Raw genomic sequence first — 12,903 nt, 5'->3', positions numbered from 1 at the left:
GGGTCTATGATGACCCTAGTTTAGTAGTGTTTTTAGGGTCATTTCTTAGTTTGTTTTGAGTCTTTTTGTTGAGTCTCATGTAGTGTTTCATGCATTCTCATGCATTTTTATCTTTATTTGTGTTTTTACTTTGTTTTGGTAATTTCATAGTTTTATAGGGACCTTTCATGCATTTTAAGTTAGTTTAGGACTTGCATATATTTTCTACTTGAATTGAGGGTCTTTTGTACTAATAATCTCTTGGAGTTCCTAGATATTTTTCCTTGCTTTGTTCCTAAGTAATCAGGTCTGAAACTGCTGAAGAAAGAAGGTCAAGAGGCTTGGAGAATTGAAGGGAGACATAAAGAGGAGTTAAGAAGAAGTTCAAGAACCTTTCTAGCACGTAGAGAGCGCTCAGGCGCTCGTGTTGAGCGCCTGTGCGCCAATTGGGTCGCTGTATATTTCATGCTAGAGAGGAATTGGCGCCCAGGCGCTGGGAATTGGCGCCTAGGCGCCAATTGCCTTCCAGGGGCCATATTTTGAGCTGGAATTGGCGCTCAGGCGCTCTGAATTGGCGCCTGAGCGCCCAGACTCGACTGTTTTGCCTATAAATTGGTTTTTAGACATTTCTCTTGGAACCTTTTGTCATTTTATCATATTTTCATAAGTTAGAAGAGAGGGTTTGAGTTCTGGAGCTTGAGGAGCTTTCTCTAAGCCTTATGCTCCAGGTTTCATCTTTACTTTCTTGTATGGATTTCATAGCCATGATTGGCTAAATCCCTTTTGCTTTGGGTTCTTTGTAAGACTTATGATGTTTTAATCTTAATTCCTATTTCTTTCATGAATCCTCTGAGTAAACCCTTGAATCCCATATCCAAGCTTTATGTTTCAAGTTAGAACATGTGCTAGCTTTATACTTTTCTATAATAGAACGGAAGTTTGTTATAGATTAGGGACTTGTTGTGGGATTACCTCTTCTATACTTGCTACTAGGAATAGAGGAAGGGTTGGGGTTTGTTGGCCTGAATTGCATGCTTAATGCCTTTAGCAAATGTTTAGGTTATCAAGGAATTGTGCCTATCTTTTGGCTTGAAAGGATTGTCTATGCGAGGCATCGATAGATGATTGATTAGGCTAGAACATCAAGGAGAGACTCAGAGTTTTGTGGATAGAATAGGTTGATTAGAACTGAATTAGTCAAGTGAGAACCCAAGGCATGCTCACCATTGTCCTCACACACTTATATTTCAATTGCTTGTTAATTAATCACCAAAACAATCAACCTTTAAAACTGAATTTTACTCGCTTTCCTACCGTGAACTTGAGGCTTAAACTGAATTGCCACACCAATTCCCTGTGGTTCGATAAATTAAAACCGGGTAGATTCTGTACACTTGCAGATTGACCAACAGTCTATAGACTAAAGGAAGAATCTTATGGCAGCGGAAGGTACAAGGCAAGGCTTGTAGTGAAAGGGTTTCAGAAGAAACTGAGAATTGACTTCACAGAGATTTTTTCTCCAATTGTCAAAATGACCACTATAAGAGTTATCCTGAGTATTATAGTTGCAGAGAATCTTCACTTGGAGCAGTTAGATGTTAAAACTGCATTCCTACATGGGGATTTGGAAGAAGATATTTATATGATGCAACCTTAAGGTTTTGAAGTTCCAGGCATGAAGAATCTTGTATACAAAAGCTTGTACGGTCTGAAACAGGCACCGAAACAGTGGTACAATAAGTTTAATGAGTTTATGAGCAACTCAGGTTTTAATAGATGTGACCTGGATCATTGTTGCTATGTTAAGAAATTTGCTGACAGTTATATTATTCTTGCTTTGTATGTTGATGACATGTTGATAGCAGGATCAAATATGACTGAAATTAACAAGTTGAAGCAACATATGTCATAAAACTTTGAGATGAAGGATCTTGGTCCAGCCAAACAAATCTTTGGTATGAGGATTTCCAGAAATAGATCATAAGGTATTCTGAAGCTGTCCCAAGAGAAATATGTTGAAAAATTACTTGATAGATTCAATGTTGGAGATGTCAATACCAGAAGCACTCCTTTGGGAAATCACTTAAAGTTTTCAAAGAAGCAGTCCCCACAAATAGATGAAGAAGAAAGTCACATGTCAACAGTTCCATATGCATCTGCAGTAGGGAGCTTGATGCATGCTATGGTTTGTACCAGACCTGATATAGCACATGCATTGGGAGTTGTCAGCAAATTCATGTCAAACCCTAGGAAGGAGCATTGGAAAGGTGTAAAGTGGATACTGAGATATCTGAAGGGTTCTTCAAGAATGTGTCTATGCTTTAGAAGAAATGATCTCACATTACAGGGATTTTCTGATGCAGATCTAGGAGGAGACTCAGATGGTGGAAAAAGCACCACAAGTTATATTTTCACCTTAGGAGGAACTGTTGTGAGTTTGAAGTCTAAACTTCAAAATAGAGTTGCTCTCTCAACCACTGAATCAGAATATGTCGTCATTTCAGAAGCGGCCAAGGAGATGATATGGCTGAAGAATTTTCTCAAAGAATTGGGAAAAGAATAAGATGTTCCTCCATTGTTTAGTGATAGTCAAAGTGCTATCTGCCTTGCAAAAATCATGTCTTCCACTCCAGATGCAAGCACATACAGATGAAGTATCACTTCATCAGAGAACTTATAGATGATGAAGAACTATCTTTCCTGAAGATCTTAGGATCAGAAAACCCAGCTAAAATGTTGACCAAGACTGTTACAGCTGGTAAGCTGAGGCTTTGCATTGCAGCTGGACTTCGAGGATAGTTGATGGCGAAGGCGCTACACTAGGTGAAGAGCAGAAGAGCTTACTGTTTACTAGAAGTTACTACAATTAGACTCCAAGTGGGAGAATTATTATGTTATGTAGTCTATTTGTAGTCTCACATCACTTAGAATTAGAAAGAGTTTGTCTTACTAATTCGTGGACGTAGGTACACACATTGTGTTTTGAACCACGTTAAAAATTCTTGTGTGCTATTTCTTTCTCTCTTCTCTCATTTCTATTATTGCTCCCAACAACTTGTTGGGGGAGACAGGGGAGCTCATAGGCCGAGGAGCAAGACACCAAGAGATATCGACGCCACATCTTAACCCAAAACCTTAAGGCATTAGGTTTATGGGGCACATCTCTTATAAAGTCTTCTCCTCACCCAAACTTAACCAATGTGGGACTTCAACTCCGCACTTGAATTTTCATAATCTCCCCCTCAAATGCGAGTAACCACCACATTATCATGCCCCCCCTCCGCGGAAGCTATCCACCCTTGTACCGTCGTTCGCTGCTCAACGGAACTCGCCGCCTAGCCACACTGCTAGGAAGACTTTCGACACAATGAGCTGTTACCAAGGTCCCACGAACCATCGGCTCTGATACCACTGTCTCATCCAAGTATATATGGTTCATGGCTGTTGCGAGTAATATCTGGTTGAGGTTCATGGCTGTGACACGAATGGCAGAGTGGTGGTGCCTCTATAATGATGAAGAGGTGCTGCTGGAAGATGGTATATTGCCATGTCCTTTTTGTTTAATGTGATGGGGGTTTTTCTTGTTACTTGCACATGAATTCTGTTTTCGTGGGGGAACTTTTATCAATTGGAATTGTGTGACCCGAGTGGTTATGGTAGGAAATCAACTTAGCAGTATGGTTCATATTTTTATGCAGTGTTTTAGTGTTGGTGCAATGTTTGGTTGTAAGGCTTATGTGTTTCAGCTTTTGGGGTTTGTGTTTTAGCTTTGTGGTTTGTGGGGCTCTTGGAGTTTAGCGTACTCTTTTTCCTTACTTAGGTTTTTATCCCAAATAAGTTTTTCCTATTAAGGTTTTAGTGAGGCTAGCCTGGACTAACATATATCCTACTCATGAGATGGTTGTTCTCATGTATTCTATTTCTTAATAATGTATCTGATTTCTTTGTTGTAAAAAAAAATCAAATAGTGAAACTTAATTTGTAGATTATAAATTGTAACCCACTCTGTTGAGTGTTGATGATGCCTTCAATCACTATCATGCGTTTAGGTGAATCTTTCTTTTGACATTTTGTTTAGGTAAATCTAATCTTATCTAATTGTTTACCAAATCCAGCACAATTCTTACTCATCAAAATGTTTAATGTACAAATAATTGCAAATTTTTTAAAAAGAATTAACCACTTTATATTAAATATTTTTTTTTTTGCATCAAAAATATAAATTACACCTTTTAGGGATTGATCATGTAATTTTTCCATCCCAACCTATATATCAATCAGCTCTTACCACTTGAGTTATCCTTTAAGAACCTGTATATTCACATTATTTATACTGTCTTGATTGAAGACAATAAAATTATTAATATTTCTTAAATAAGGTCTAAGATTTGGATTTCTGTTGATGAAAGATTTGTCAACGATAATTTATTTTACTAACCCACTCTGTCGAATTAATCATAATCTACAGTTTTTGGCTCATATTACAAATTCAATCATTTTCTAGAATATAATACGAAATCAGGCAACCAATAATGCATATACAGGTATATATAAAAATATGTCCATACTTATTGTTTTAGGGTCAGGAAAATAACAGGTAAAGTATGTTACACGTGATGAGACTTTACTTCTCTTTCCCAATGCAAAATGTTTTTCCATGTATAATATATCGACATTCAATTAGAAACCGTTAATAGAAGGACCAAAAAAAAAAACCGTTAATAGTGTATTAAGTTAAAAAAATGTTATCAGTAATTTTTTTTTAAGCAGGGGTTAGTTATTAGTAATTATAAATACTCATTCTCAGGGTTCGAACCCTATACCTCCATCTCCAACACTTATTTCTACTCTTAGCTCAACCAAGTGAGCTACCCCTAATTTTCAAACTGCATTTTAAATATATCTTCGCGGATAAAATACCAAAATGTATTTCTTAATATTATGTTACCGAAATGTAATATAAATAAATACATTCTAAGTTTTAGTTCCTGATAGCTTTTTATATCACAATGTATATTACTGGCCGTCAAAAACCACAAAAAATACTTGTATGTCGATTAAGTGTCAAACTCGTCATGGTTCAAAATTTCAAATATCAAAACGGTTTCTCAATACATTCTACCAAGACTCTATGGAGGGATGATTTTCCTACTTTGTTCTTTAAAAATATTATGGTGAGGAGAAATGTCACGGATTGTACCTAGATATCCTTAATGGTGAGTCTGTCTCGAAATAATTCAATCAAACTCTAATTGTTCTTATTCCGTGGGTGAAGAGTCCTAATAATGCAAGCCAACTCAGACCAATTAGTCTATGCAATGTGACTTTCAAGCTTGTCATGAAGATTTACAAGTTTTTAAAAAAATGTGACTAGGTGAGATTTGAATACATGACCAAAAGGGTATATTAGTGAAAATGAACTAAGCATGACATTGAAGTTTTGGTGTTTGGCTTAACAAATCCAACTAGTGACCCATTAAACCAACATCTATGATTGGTCCGGGTTTTAGAATACTGGTTATGTGCTCTGTTATTGAACTTGGATGGACCATTTAGTTCGACCATTCTGATCGACTAGAAATCGGACCCATGACCGATCTATTCAGGTGTTCAGATCAGATATATGTTCTCAAACTGTCATAATCAGATTAAACCAGTCTAAACCAAGTCGAATAAGTCAACTCATATGGTTGAACCGACTGATCATAGTAAGATCGTTAATGGTTAGTACGTTTAGTTAGTGGTTTGTTACAAGTGAACAAGTGTTAGTCTTTTACTTGTATATAAACAGAGAACCATACGCGCGTATTGTTCCTTGAGTGAAGAATAATACAATTAGTTTTCTTCCTCAGTTTTCTCTCTTGCAGTATCTTTCATTTACTGTTATTGTTCTATCTTCTTCATGGAATGAAGAGTAGTATTTGTAGTTGAAGGTTCTAAGAGATTAATGGAGAATTCCTACTACCCGATTTTCCCAATAGAGTACACACAAAAATATCCATTTATTCATTGCATTATGGCGAGCCTCTGAACATAATTCAACACTTCTTCAACCATCACCGAGATGCATCCTTATTCAATACAAACAAACGATCAACAGGAAGAAAATAAGCATCTCAATCCTACATGTTAAACTTCACAACGATTACTTAGATAAACACTTGTACTCAAACCAAGCCCATTTATGTTCTCAAGCCTTCATAAGATGAGCATCAACATCTCTAGTGACCTTATTAAAGTAGTCCATGTAGCCATTTGGAGGTTCAATGTCCTCACGGAGCTTCTCATATTCAACAGTCCATTTAACTGCATCATGGCCACCGTTGTTCTCAATCACTTGAAAAATCACTGTAAACTTCTTATAGAGCGGACTGACATCTCCACCAAACGCGGTATATTTGTTTGTTTTGTTCTGTTCATCAATAGCTTCAATTCGCTCCAGACATGTGTGCACCTTGCCATCTGTTGTTTCACATATATATTAAGATCCAAACAAAAAAAGATATGTTAGCTAGAACTAGAAAAGAAACAAATTGAGGAGGTCGATTCCACCAAATTAAACAATCAAATTGGTGGTGATATTAAGCTAATTAAACTCATACCGTGGGTAGTTGAGTTTAGCAATATATGAAAACCGAGTGTGCAGGAATAAGTTTTGAGTTTGATCTCGACAATATGACAATGTGCAATACACGCTCACCATGTCCTAAAATTTATCTTTTTAGTGGAAGAATTAGAGAGTCGAAGTCTTGACCATTTGGTCATAAATACTATGAGATACTCAAAGGATTGGCTCAAATGGTAAGAGTTATGAGACATAAGGGTTGAGTGACATGAAGGGTGAAGAGTCCAGGATTCAAACCATGAGGAAAAACTATTTTTTTTTTTTCTTTGGCCACCAGTCTCCACGGGGAAAGAGGTCCCACGTGACTAATCTGGCTCGGGATACGATAGTGATGTACTAACAACTAACTTGTGTCTATAAAAAAAACCATATCAAACAATAATTATCTCATAACTTTAAATTATTGAGTAAAAACTCCAAATTTATGTCATCATTTATAACAGGATGAAAAGTCTTAGTTAGACTAAAATCAATCAAATTTGGAATATTCAGCATTTAATGGTGACCATGGTTTATACAAATTTAAAAAAAGCAAAATTTGAAAACTAGACCATAAACCTGATAGACCAACTCTTTTGACAGTATACCTTAGCAAAAATTGAAAATCGACCATGTATTTTCTTTTGCAATTTGATTTAATTAGAAAATGATAAGTACCTATGACATAAGTCCATTGTTTAACGGAGCCAATGCCATGCCAGTCGCCTTCATGAACCTTGGTTTCATGCACTCTGTCGCAGACCTTTTGAGCATCATGAAGCTGCTTTGCGAAGAGGTTATAGAACTTGACAGCTGGGGATTTGAGCTCAATTTCAGTAATAAGCTTACCAGCAAGTACCATGACTGCAGAGAAAAGCAAGTAATGGAAGGAAGAAATGGAACAAAGAAAGGGTGAGAGATGAGGAAGGTAATGCAGCCTTATATATATAAAAAGAAATTGTTTTGGAAAAGGAACTGCATAATGTTTGTTTTGTTGACACTTTAGTTAAAATGTAAAACATGTGATAAACGAGAGAAATAAGAATAAAAGAGAGATATATAAGATGTGATATAATAAGAAATGAAGAGAGTTAAAAATAAAGTGAAAATGTAGTCAAAAAAATTAAAGTGTGAATCTACTAACTTAAGAAGTAAAATCCAGTTTCACTGTTCATGGCCATCTTTTTTTTTTGGGTATCAAGTGAAGGTTTGTTGGGCCTATTGGGTTGTCTGGGCTGTATGGATACTAGCAGTCTGCTCACCTAGGGTACTGTTCATCGTCAGGAAAAAAGTGAGCATTACGTAACAGAGAAAAAGAGTGAGAGATTCAAGATGAAAGAAACAGAGTGTTTCCACTGATATTATTCACTGCTTCGTCGAACAAAAATTGATGATGAAGATTGCAGCGCTGAAGCCTTGATCTAGCGAAGGAGACCCTTTCTGTTATCAGGGATTTCCAAAGAATTGTTGAGAGATTCTGTCATTGTGGCTTCTGGTCAGGATAGTGTCAGATTATGTTCATCTAGGGCTACCGCATACGAACCTACCAGCTTTCTTGCCTAGACTCGAACTCCTACTGCTCCCACTTCCATTCACAGTTGTATTGCTTCATCCTGTACTTCCTCGCTAGCTATCATCTATCTCCCTATCTCTGTTTTCCTAGATGATGGTACTTTCAATCTCCATCAACAGCTGTGGCTTCTGCTTTACAGGTTGTGCGTCTAAACCCTACCTCCCCATCTAATTCCTTTACAGCTTGTCTGATTTGATTTGGAGCATGAGTAGTTCGTTGCTATATATTGAACCATTCATTTTCACTTTGTGGTCTCAAGCCAGTGCCCTCTCTTTCTCTTTGCTATATTTCTGTTGATTTTATTTTGTGTAAATCTCTATTGGAGATATGAGTGGCCATCGCACAGGTATAATTTTAATTTGGTATGATGATTGATTTTGGGATTCCATATACGCACAGGTATATTGTTTGTCCATGGGTGCAGCTATTAGGAATTGAAATTTAATGAAATTGTGTGGTGGGGTTGGGCTTCTTGGTTATATCTGATGGGTTGGTAGGGAGGTATGGTAATGGTACCATCTTGAGGCTATTGTTTTCTGGGTATAATAGGCCTCTGGTAACCTTGCAGTTTGAGAACTCCTCCCTTTTCTGGTTTTTCTTTTTGCTGATGTATTCTTTCTATCCTTTTTTCTTTTTGCTGTAATCCTCTTCTATTGCTTCTCCCTTATAATGCAATTCTTTGGCTTTCAAAAAAAAAGGACTTTAGAATTTATCCTTGACAAACTTTAGAAGTAAGGGGTTTTGTCTCATAATTTCTTCTTCACTATTTCTTTTTAGTTTAGGAGTGTATCACAGGGAATGATTTTTTTAGTATCTTGAATAATTGCAATGTTATGCCAAGTTTTCGATGCTATTTTTTATTAATTTGGGCTTGAATGATGGCAGGAAGGAAAGACATGGTGTGTATGCAAAGCCAGCTCATCAAAAAGAGGTGCAGATTTTTATTTCTGTAAATGGTTAGTCATGCCTTTGAATGAATAATAGTTACTTTATTTACAATTTCAAACACATGTAGTATGTATAACTTATATCTCATCATATATCAGTTGGTCTATTTATATTACCTTTGTCTATTTATTTTTTTTCTGCTACCACTTAATCAAGTGTGATTATAACTACAAACACTTAATGCGTCAATTGCTAATTTTAGCAGGTGATTCAAGAGAGTGGGAGCACACACACACTTCTACAAAATAGCATGGATGGAGATCATTTTATGAGGTGGTGATATAGGTTGCCTAACTGCATCACATGATCACCTGCTAAATCATCACCACTCACCCACTGAAACGATTTTTATATTTGTTGATTATGTATAACCTGTGGCTGTGAGCATCATGAATATACATGCAAGTCTTTTTGTAGTGAAGAATTTTCTTTTCTGAGTTAATTTACTAAATTTCTTGAAGAACCATCTGCCACCCTTTGAATAAATCATTGGCTTTCATGAAAAATATAGGTTGAAAAGGGCTACTTGGTCGATCTTAGAGATGAGATTATTTAAGTTCAATCATCATGAATTTCCCTTTTAACTTTACTGTATAATTTTGGGCTGAAGTTGTTTTTATTTTTCTGGTACAAGGGGAAATCAAGTGTGCTTCATTTGGAAGCTATCTTTATGTTGTGAAACAATTTGTTGTAAACGATGGTGTTCGAACACCTGTTGTTATATTACAGTTTGCTAAGATCAAGACATTCAAGGGTATGCCAAGAATTATTTTCTTTAGATGGTAGGTGCCATTTCCTCATATGCATGAAACTAAATTGCAATTACTTCTTTTATGTAGGTTTTGTTGTTATTCAGAATTTCATGAATGCTACTATCCTTCTATGGAACCCCCCCCCCCCCAATAGTTGAAGCGGTTACAATTCGTGATGGGTGAGTTGTATGTGTATAAAGACAGTACAATTTCCTCCACAGCATTGTTTGTTATACCATATTGCTTAATAATTTGTATGATTTGAATGATTATGATACAACAAGGTTGGCTCTTCATGGCATCGAGGCGGACATGCCATTGGCTGAATCGGAAGATGATGATGATGTTCACATACTAACTCAAGAGGAGGAGTTTTTAACTCTTTATCCTAGGAAGGATCTGAAAGAGCTCAATGAGACTGAGGAGGTTGTTTTAACTTAATCACTCTTAGTTTGTAATTGATTCTTTCCATTTAAATTGAAATTTTATTATCAATTCATATCACTATTCACAGTTTATCACGAGTGCATTCTTTCATGTAGGATGGTGTGTTTACGGTTGTAGCACGAGTTACTAGCCTTGCTGAAGGGGAGAAGTGGTGGTACTCTGCATGCAGTTGCCACAAGGCAGTAACAACTGAGGATGGAACATTTTACTGTTCTGGATGCCGCAAACCTTTACTGTCCGTAACTCCTAGGTGATGCAGTGTTCTGGTTTTTATGATTTTGTTTTAAAATCATCAAACGCAGTTGTTGAACTAATTGTTTTCTATTTACTCTAATATCAGGCTCAAACTAAAGGTAGAAGTTGAGGATGCCTTTGATTGTGGTACATTTGTCATATTTGGCACTGATTGCCAACTACTTCTTAACAAATCATGCAAAGAGTTGGTCATGATCTCAAAGGTTTAATGTGATATATGAAGCATTTTTTATTGGAAGAGCTGGACATTACTTGCTATAACTTGTGCTCATAAGTTCTGACTATATATTGTTTTTAGGCGAAGTCTCCATATGAATACCCGGCTGAGATTGAGACTATCATTGGTAGAGAACTCTTATTCAAAGCTGAGAAGTCAATTGGCCATGGGACCAAGTTTGATGATTCGTACAAGGTTAAGAAAATATGTTCCTAATTCGCTGTGATTGAGAGTTTCAAGGACAAGTCAAAGGTTCAAACCCTAAGCAAGGTATTCATTTCACTATCTTGCATGATTATGTGCTGATTATTACTATGTTGATTAATATTACTCACTGTTTTGTTGTATTTGTTCTATTGGCTTAGATGATCACTAAGGGTAAATTTCCAAAATCCAGTGGTGGAACTGATGATACAATTGGTGACTATTCTGCAAAGTTGTCCGAAATAGGACCCAATGTTGTTTCACTTGATGAAATTTCCCCTCGAGAGGGATCTGTCGCATGCTCTTCAGTCCAAAGTGTTGGTAGTGATGTTAGTACTACAATGCCTGCTAAGAGAATGAAGCTGCGTTCTGTCAAGCTGGAGAAGGAGTAGAAGTTGCAGCTTACTAATTTTTTTAGTATAAGTTAGTATATGTTAGTAATTGAACCCATGTTCCTAGAAGTTAGTTTTTTGTAACCTACATGTGCCTTTATTATTTACTAATGCGTAGAATTTTTATATAGATATATATATGGGGTTTGTGACATCCTTTGTCTTGATAGATTTGGTTTGGTTTGTAAGATGAGTTGATCTAAACTCATAGTTCACTCTTCACTTTTGTATTGACTTTTCATTAATCTTGATTAAGATCAGTTTTAGTACAAAGCTTGCTCCAATTTGATTTTTTTCATTTTTTTATTAATTAGTTTTGTGTATGTCACTAATGCAGTCACTGTATATTCCTGGTTAGTAAATTGTTGAATGCATTTACACAAACCGTGTCAAGCAGCCACATCAATTTCTCCTTGCCACTTTGTCAATTGATCAATAAATTTTATTTTGTTATAGTATAAAGTTAATTACAATTAAAAAACTCCGTAAAATACAACGAAAAAAGACTTTAAACATAATTTTACTACTACTACTATATATCTAAATCTATGCCTTAATTTAATTAAATTATAAAATTACGTCTAACATGTTTGAGTATTGAAATGTATAATATGGTTCAAGTTTTTTTTGGTATTGTCAATGTCAACCACATAATGATGTTTATTGTATAATGTGCATCATTTTTAAAAAAACAATTTAATTAAATGTAATAAATTAAGAAATTAAACTTCCGTGCAACGAACGGGGATAATCCTAGTGAATCAAAGTTGTAGGGATTAGGATCCTTGAGTTATGTGAAACACTTTTTTATTTATTTCTCTTTTTTAAATATTTTAAGAGTTTCGCGTACTTAATAAATAGTATTAAGAAATGGATAAACATAAAGTTTTAACATCAACTCTCTTTAGAAGAGGAGGGCTAACAAAATTATACGGGAATTGATCCTCTTAGGTAACATAACCACATGAGAGAGATCTCATCCATTGACATATATATTAAAAAAATAAAAGAAATATTTTTTTATGTCATGTCACATGAGAGAAGACATTCCCCTCTAAGACACTTACTCTAATTTATTAGGAGGGAAGGGTAGCTCACTTGGTGAGTTAAGGAAAATGAAGGGATTTGTAGGGTGAAGGGCTAGGGTTCAAACCCTTGCGAAGAAGGAACTAATTTACTAACAATTAACAACTAACATTTGCCTATAAAAAAAAACTTACCCTAATTGATTTATTTTATTTTTAAAAAGTAACACATTTCTCGTACTTCATAAAAATGTGTTAACTTTTCAAAACAGGAGTGTTAGCAAGTAGCAACACACTTTTATGGACACACTACAACGCTCACATTGTGATTGATTTATTTTTTTAAAAGACAAGTGCTAGCAACACACTCATTCTGATTGGTTTTATTATAAGAGCTAGAAATAAATGACGCAGTCCACTTCAGTCTTTTTTTTTTTAAGCAAAATTGTATTGTGGAGGTATTAGGGTTACCTCAACCCATGGTAAGTACAATGGAATAAAAACAGA

At 35.6% G+C, this 12,903-nt stretch overlaps 2 protein-coding genes across 2 annotated transcripts; one reads left to right on the top strand and one right to left on the bottom strand.

The window, feature by feature from the left end:
- Positions 1-5,962: 5,962 nt before the first annotated feature.
- On the bottom strand, positions 5,963-7,510 carry LOC130721378 (kirola-like). Its single transcript, XM_057572171.1, has 2 exons — positions 7,262-7,510; positions 5,963-6,441 (listed from the first exon to the last, which is right to left on the bottom strand). Exons 1-2 carry the CDS (start codon positions 7,443-7,445, stop codon positions 6,170-6,172), a joined length of 456 nt encoding a protein of 151 aa, XP_057428154.1. The 5' UTR covers positions 7,446-7,510; the 3' UTR covers positions 5,963-6,169.
- Positions 7,511-9,045: 1,535 nt separating this feature from the next.
- Positions 9,046-11,523, top strand: LOC130721244 (uncharacterized). The gene is made up of 7 exons (XM_057572005.1): positions 9,046-9,087; positions 9,739-9,886; positions 10,141-10,282; positions 10,399-10,553; positions 10,644-10,761; positions 10,857-11,045; positions 11,141-11,523. The coding sequence occupies exons 2-6, from the start codon at positions 9,861-9,863 to the stop codon at positions 10,989-10,991; spliced, it is 576 nt and encodes a 191-aa protein (XP_057427988.1). The 5' UTR covers positions 9,046-9,087; positions 9,739-9,860; the 3' UTR covers positions 10,992-11,045; positions 11,141-11,523.
- Positions 11,524-12,903: the final 1,380 nt, after the last annotated feature.

This window comes from Lotus japonicus, chromosome 5 (assembly GCF_012489685.1).
Source record: "Lotus japonicus ecotype B-129 chromosome 5, LjGifu_v1.2".
NCBI classification, from domain to species: domain Eukaryota; kingdom Viridiplantae; phylum Streptophyta; class Magnoliopsida; order Fabales; family Fabaceae; genus Lotus; species Lotus japonicus.
Note: the sequence above shows the minus strand (reverse complement) of the source record. Positions and strands in the feature narration are given on the sequence as shown.

What these genes read in the sequence shown, in the direction of transcription:
- LOC130721244 (XM_057572005.1), top strand. Translation starts at nt 9,861, where the DNA reads ATGCCAAGAATTATTTTCTTTAGATG. An exon ending in AGAATTATTTTCTTTAGATG is followed by an intron (nt 9,887 to 10,140) that starts GTAGGTGCCATT and finishes TGATACAACAAG; the next exon opens with GTTGGCTCTTCATGGCATCG. An exon ending in TTACTGTCCGTAACTCCTAG is followed by an intron (nt 10,554 to 10,643) that starts GTGATGCAGTGT and finishes CTCTAATATCAG; the next exon opens with GCTCAAACTAAAGGTAGAAG.
- LOC130721378 (XM_057572171.1), bottom strand. Translation starts at nt 7,445, where the DNA reads ATGGTACTTGCTGGTAAGCTTATTACTGAAATTGAGCTCAAATCCCCA. An exon ending in ACAATGGACTTATGTCATAG is followed by an intron (nt 6,442 to 7,261) that starts GTACTTATCATT and finishes GTGAAACAACAG; the next exon opens with ATGGCAAGGTGCACACATGT.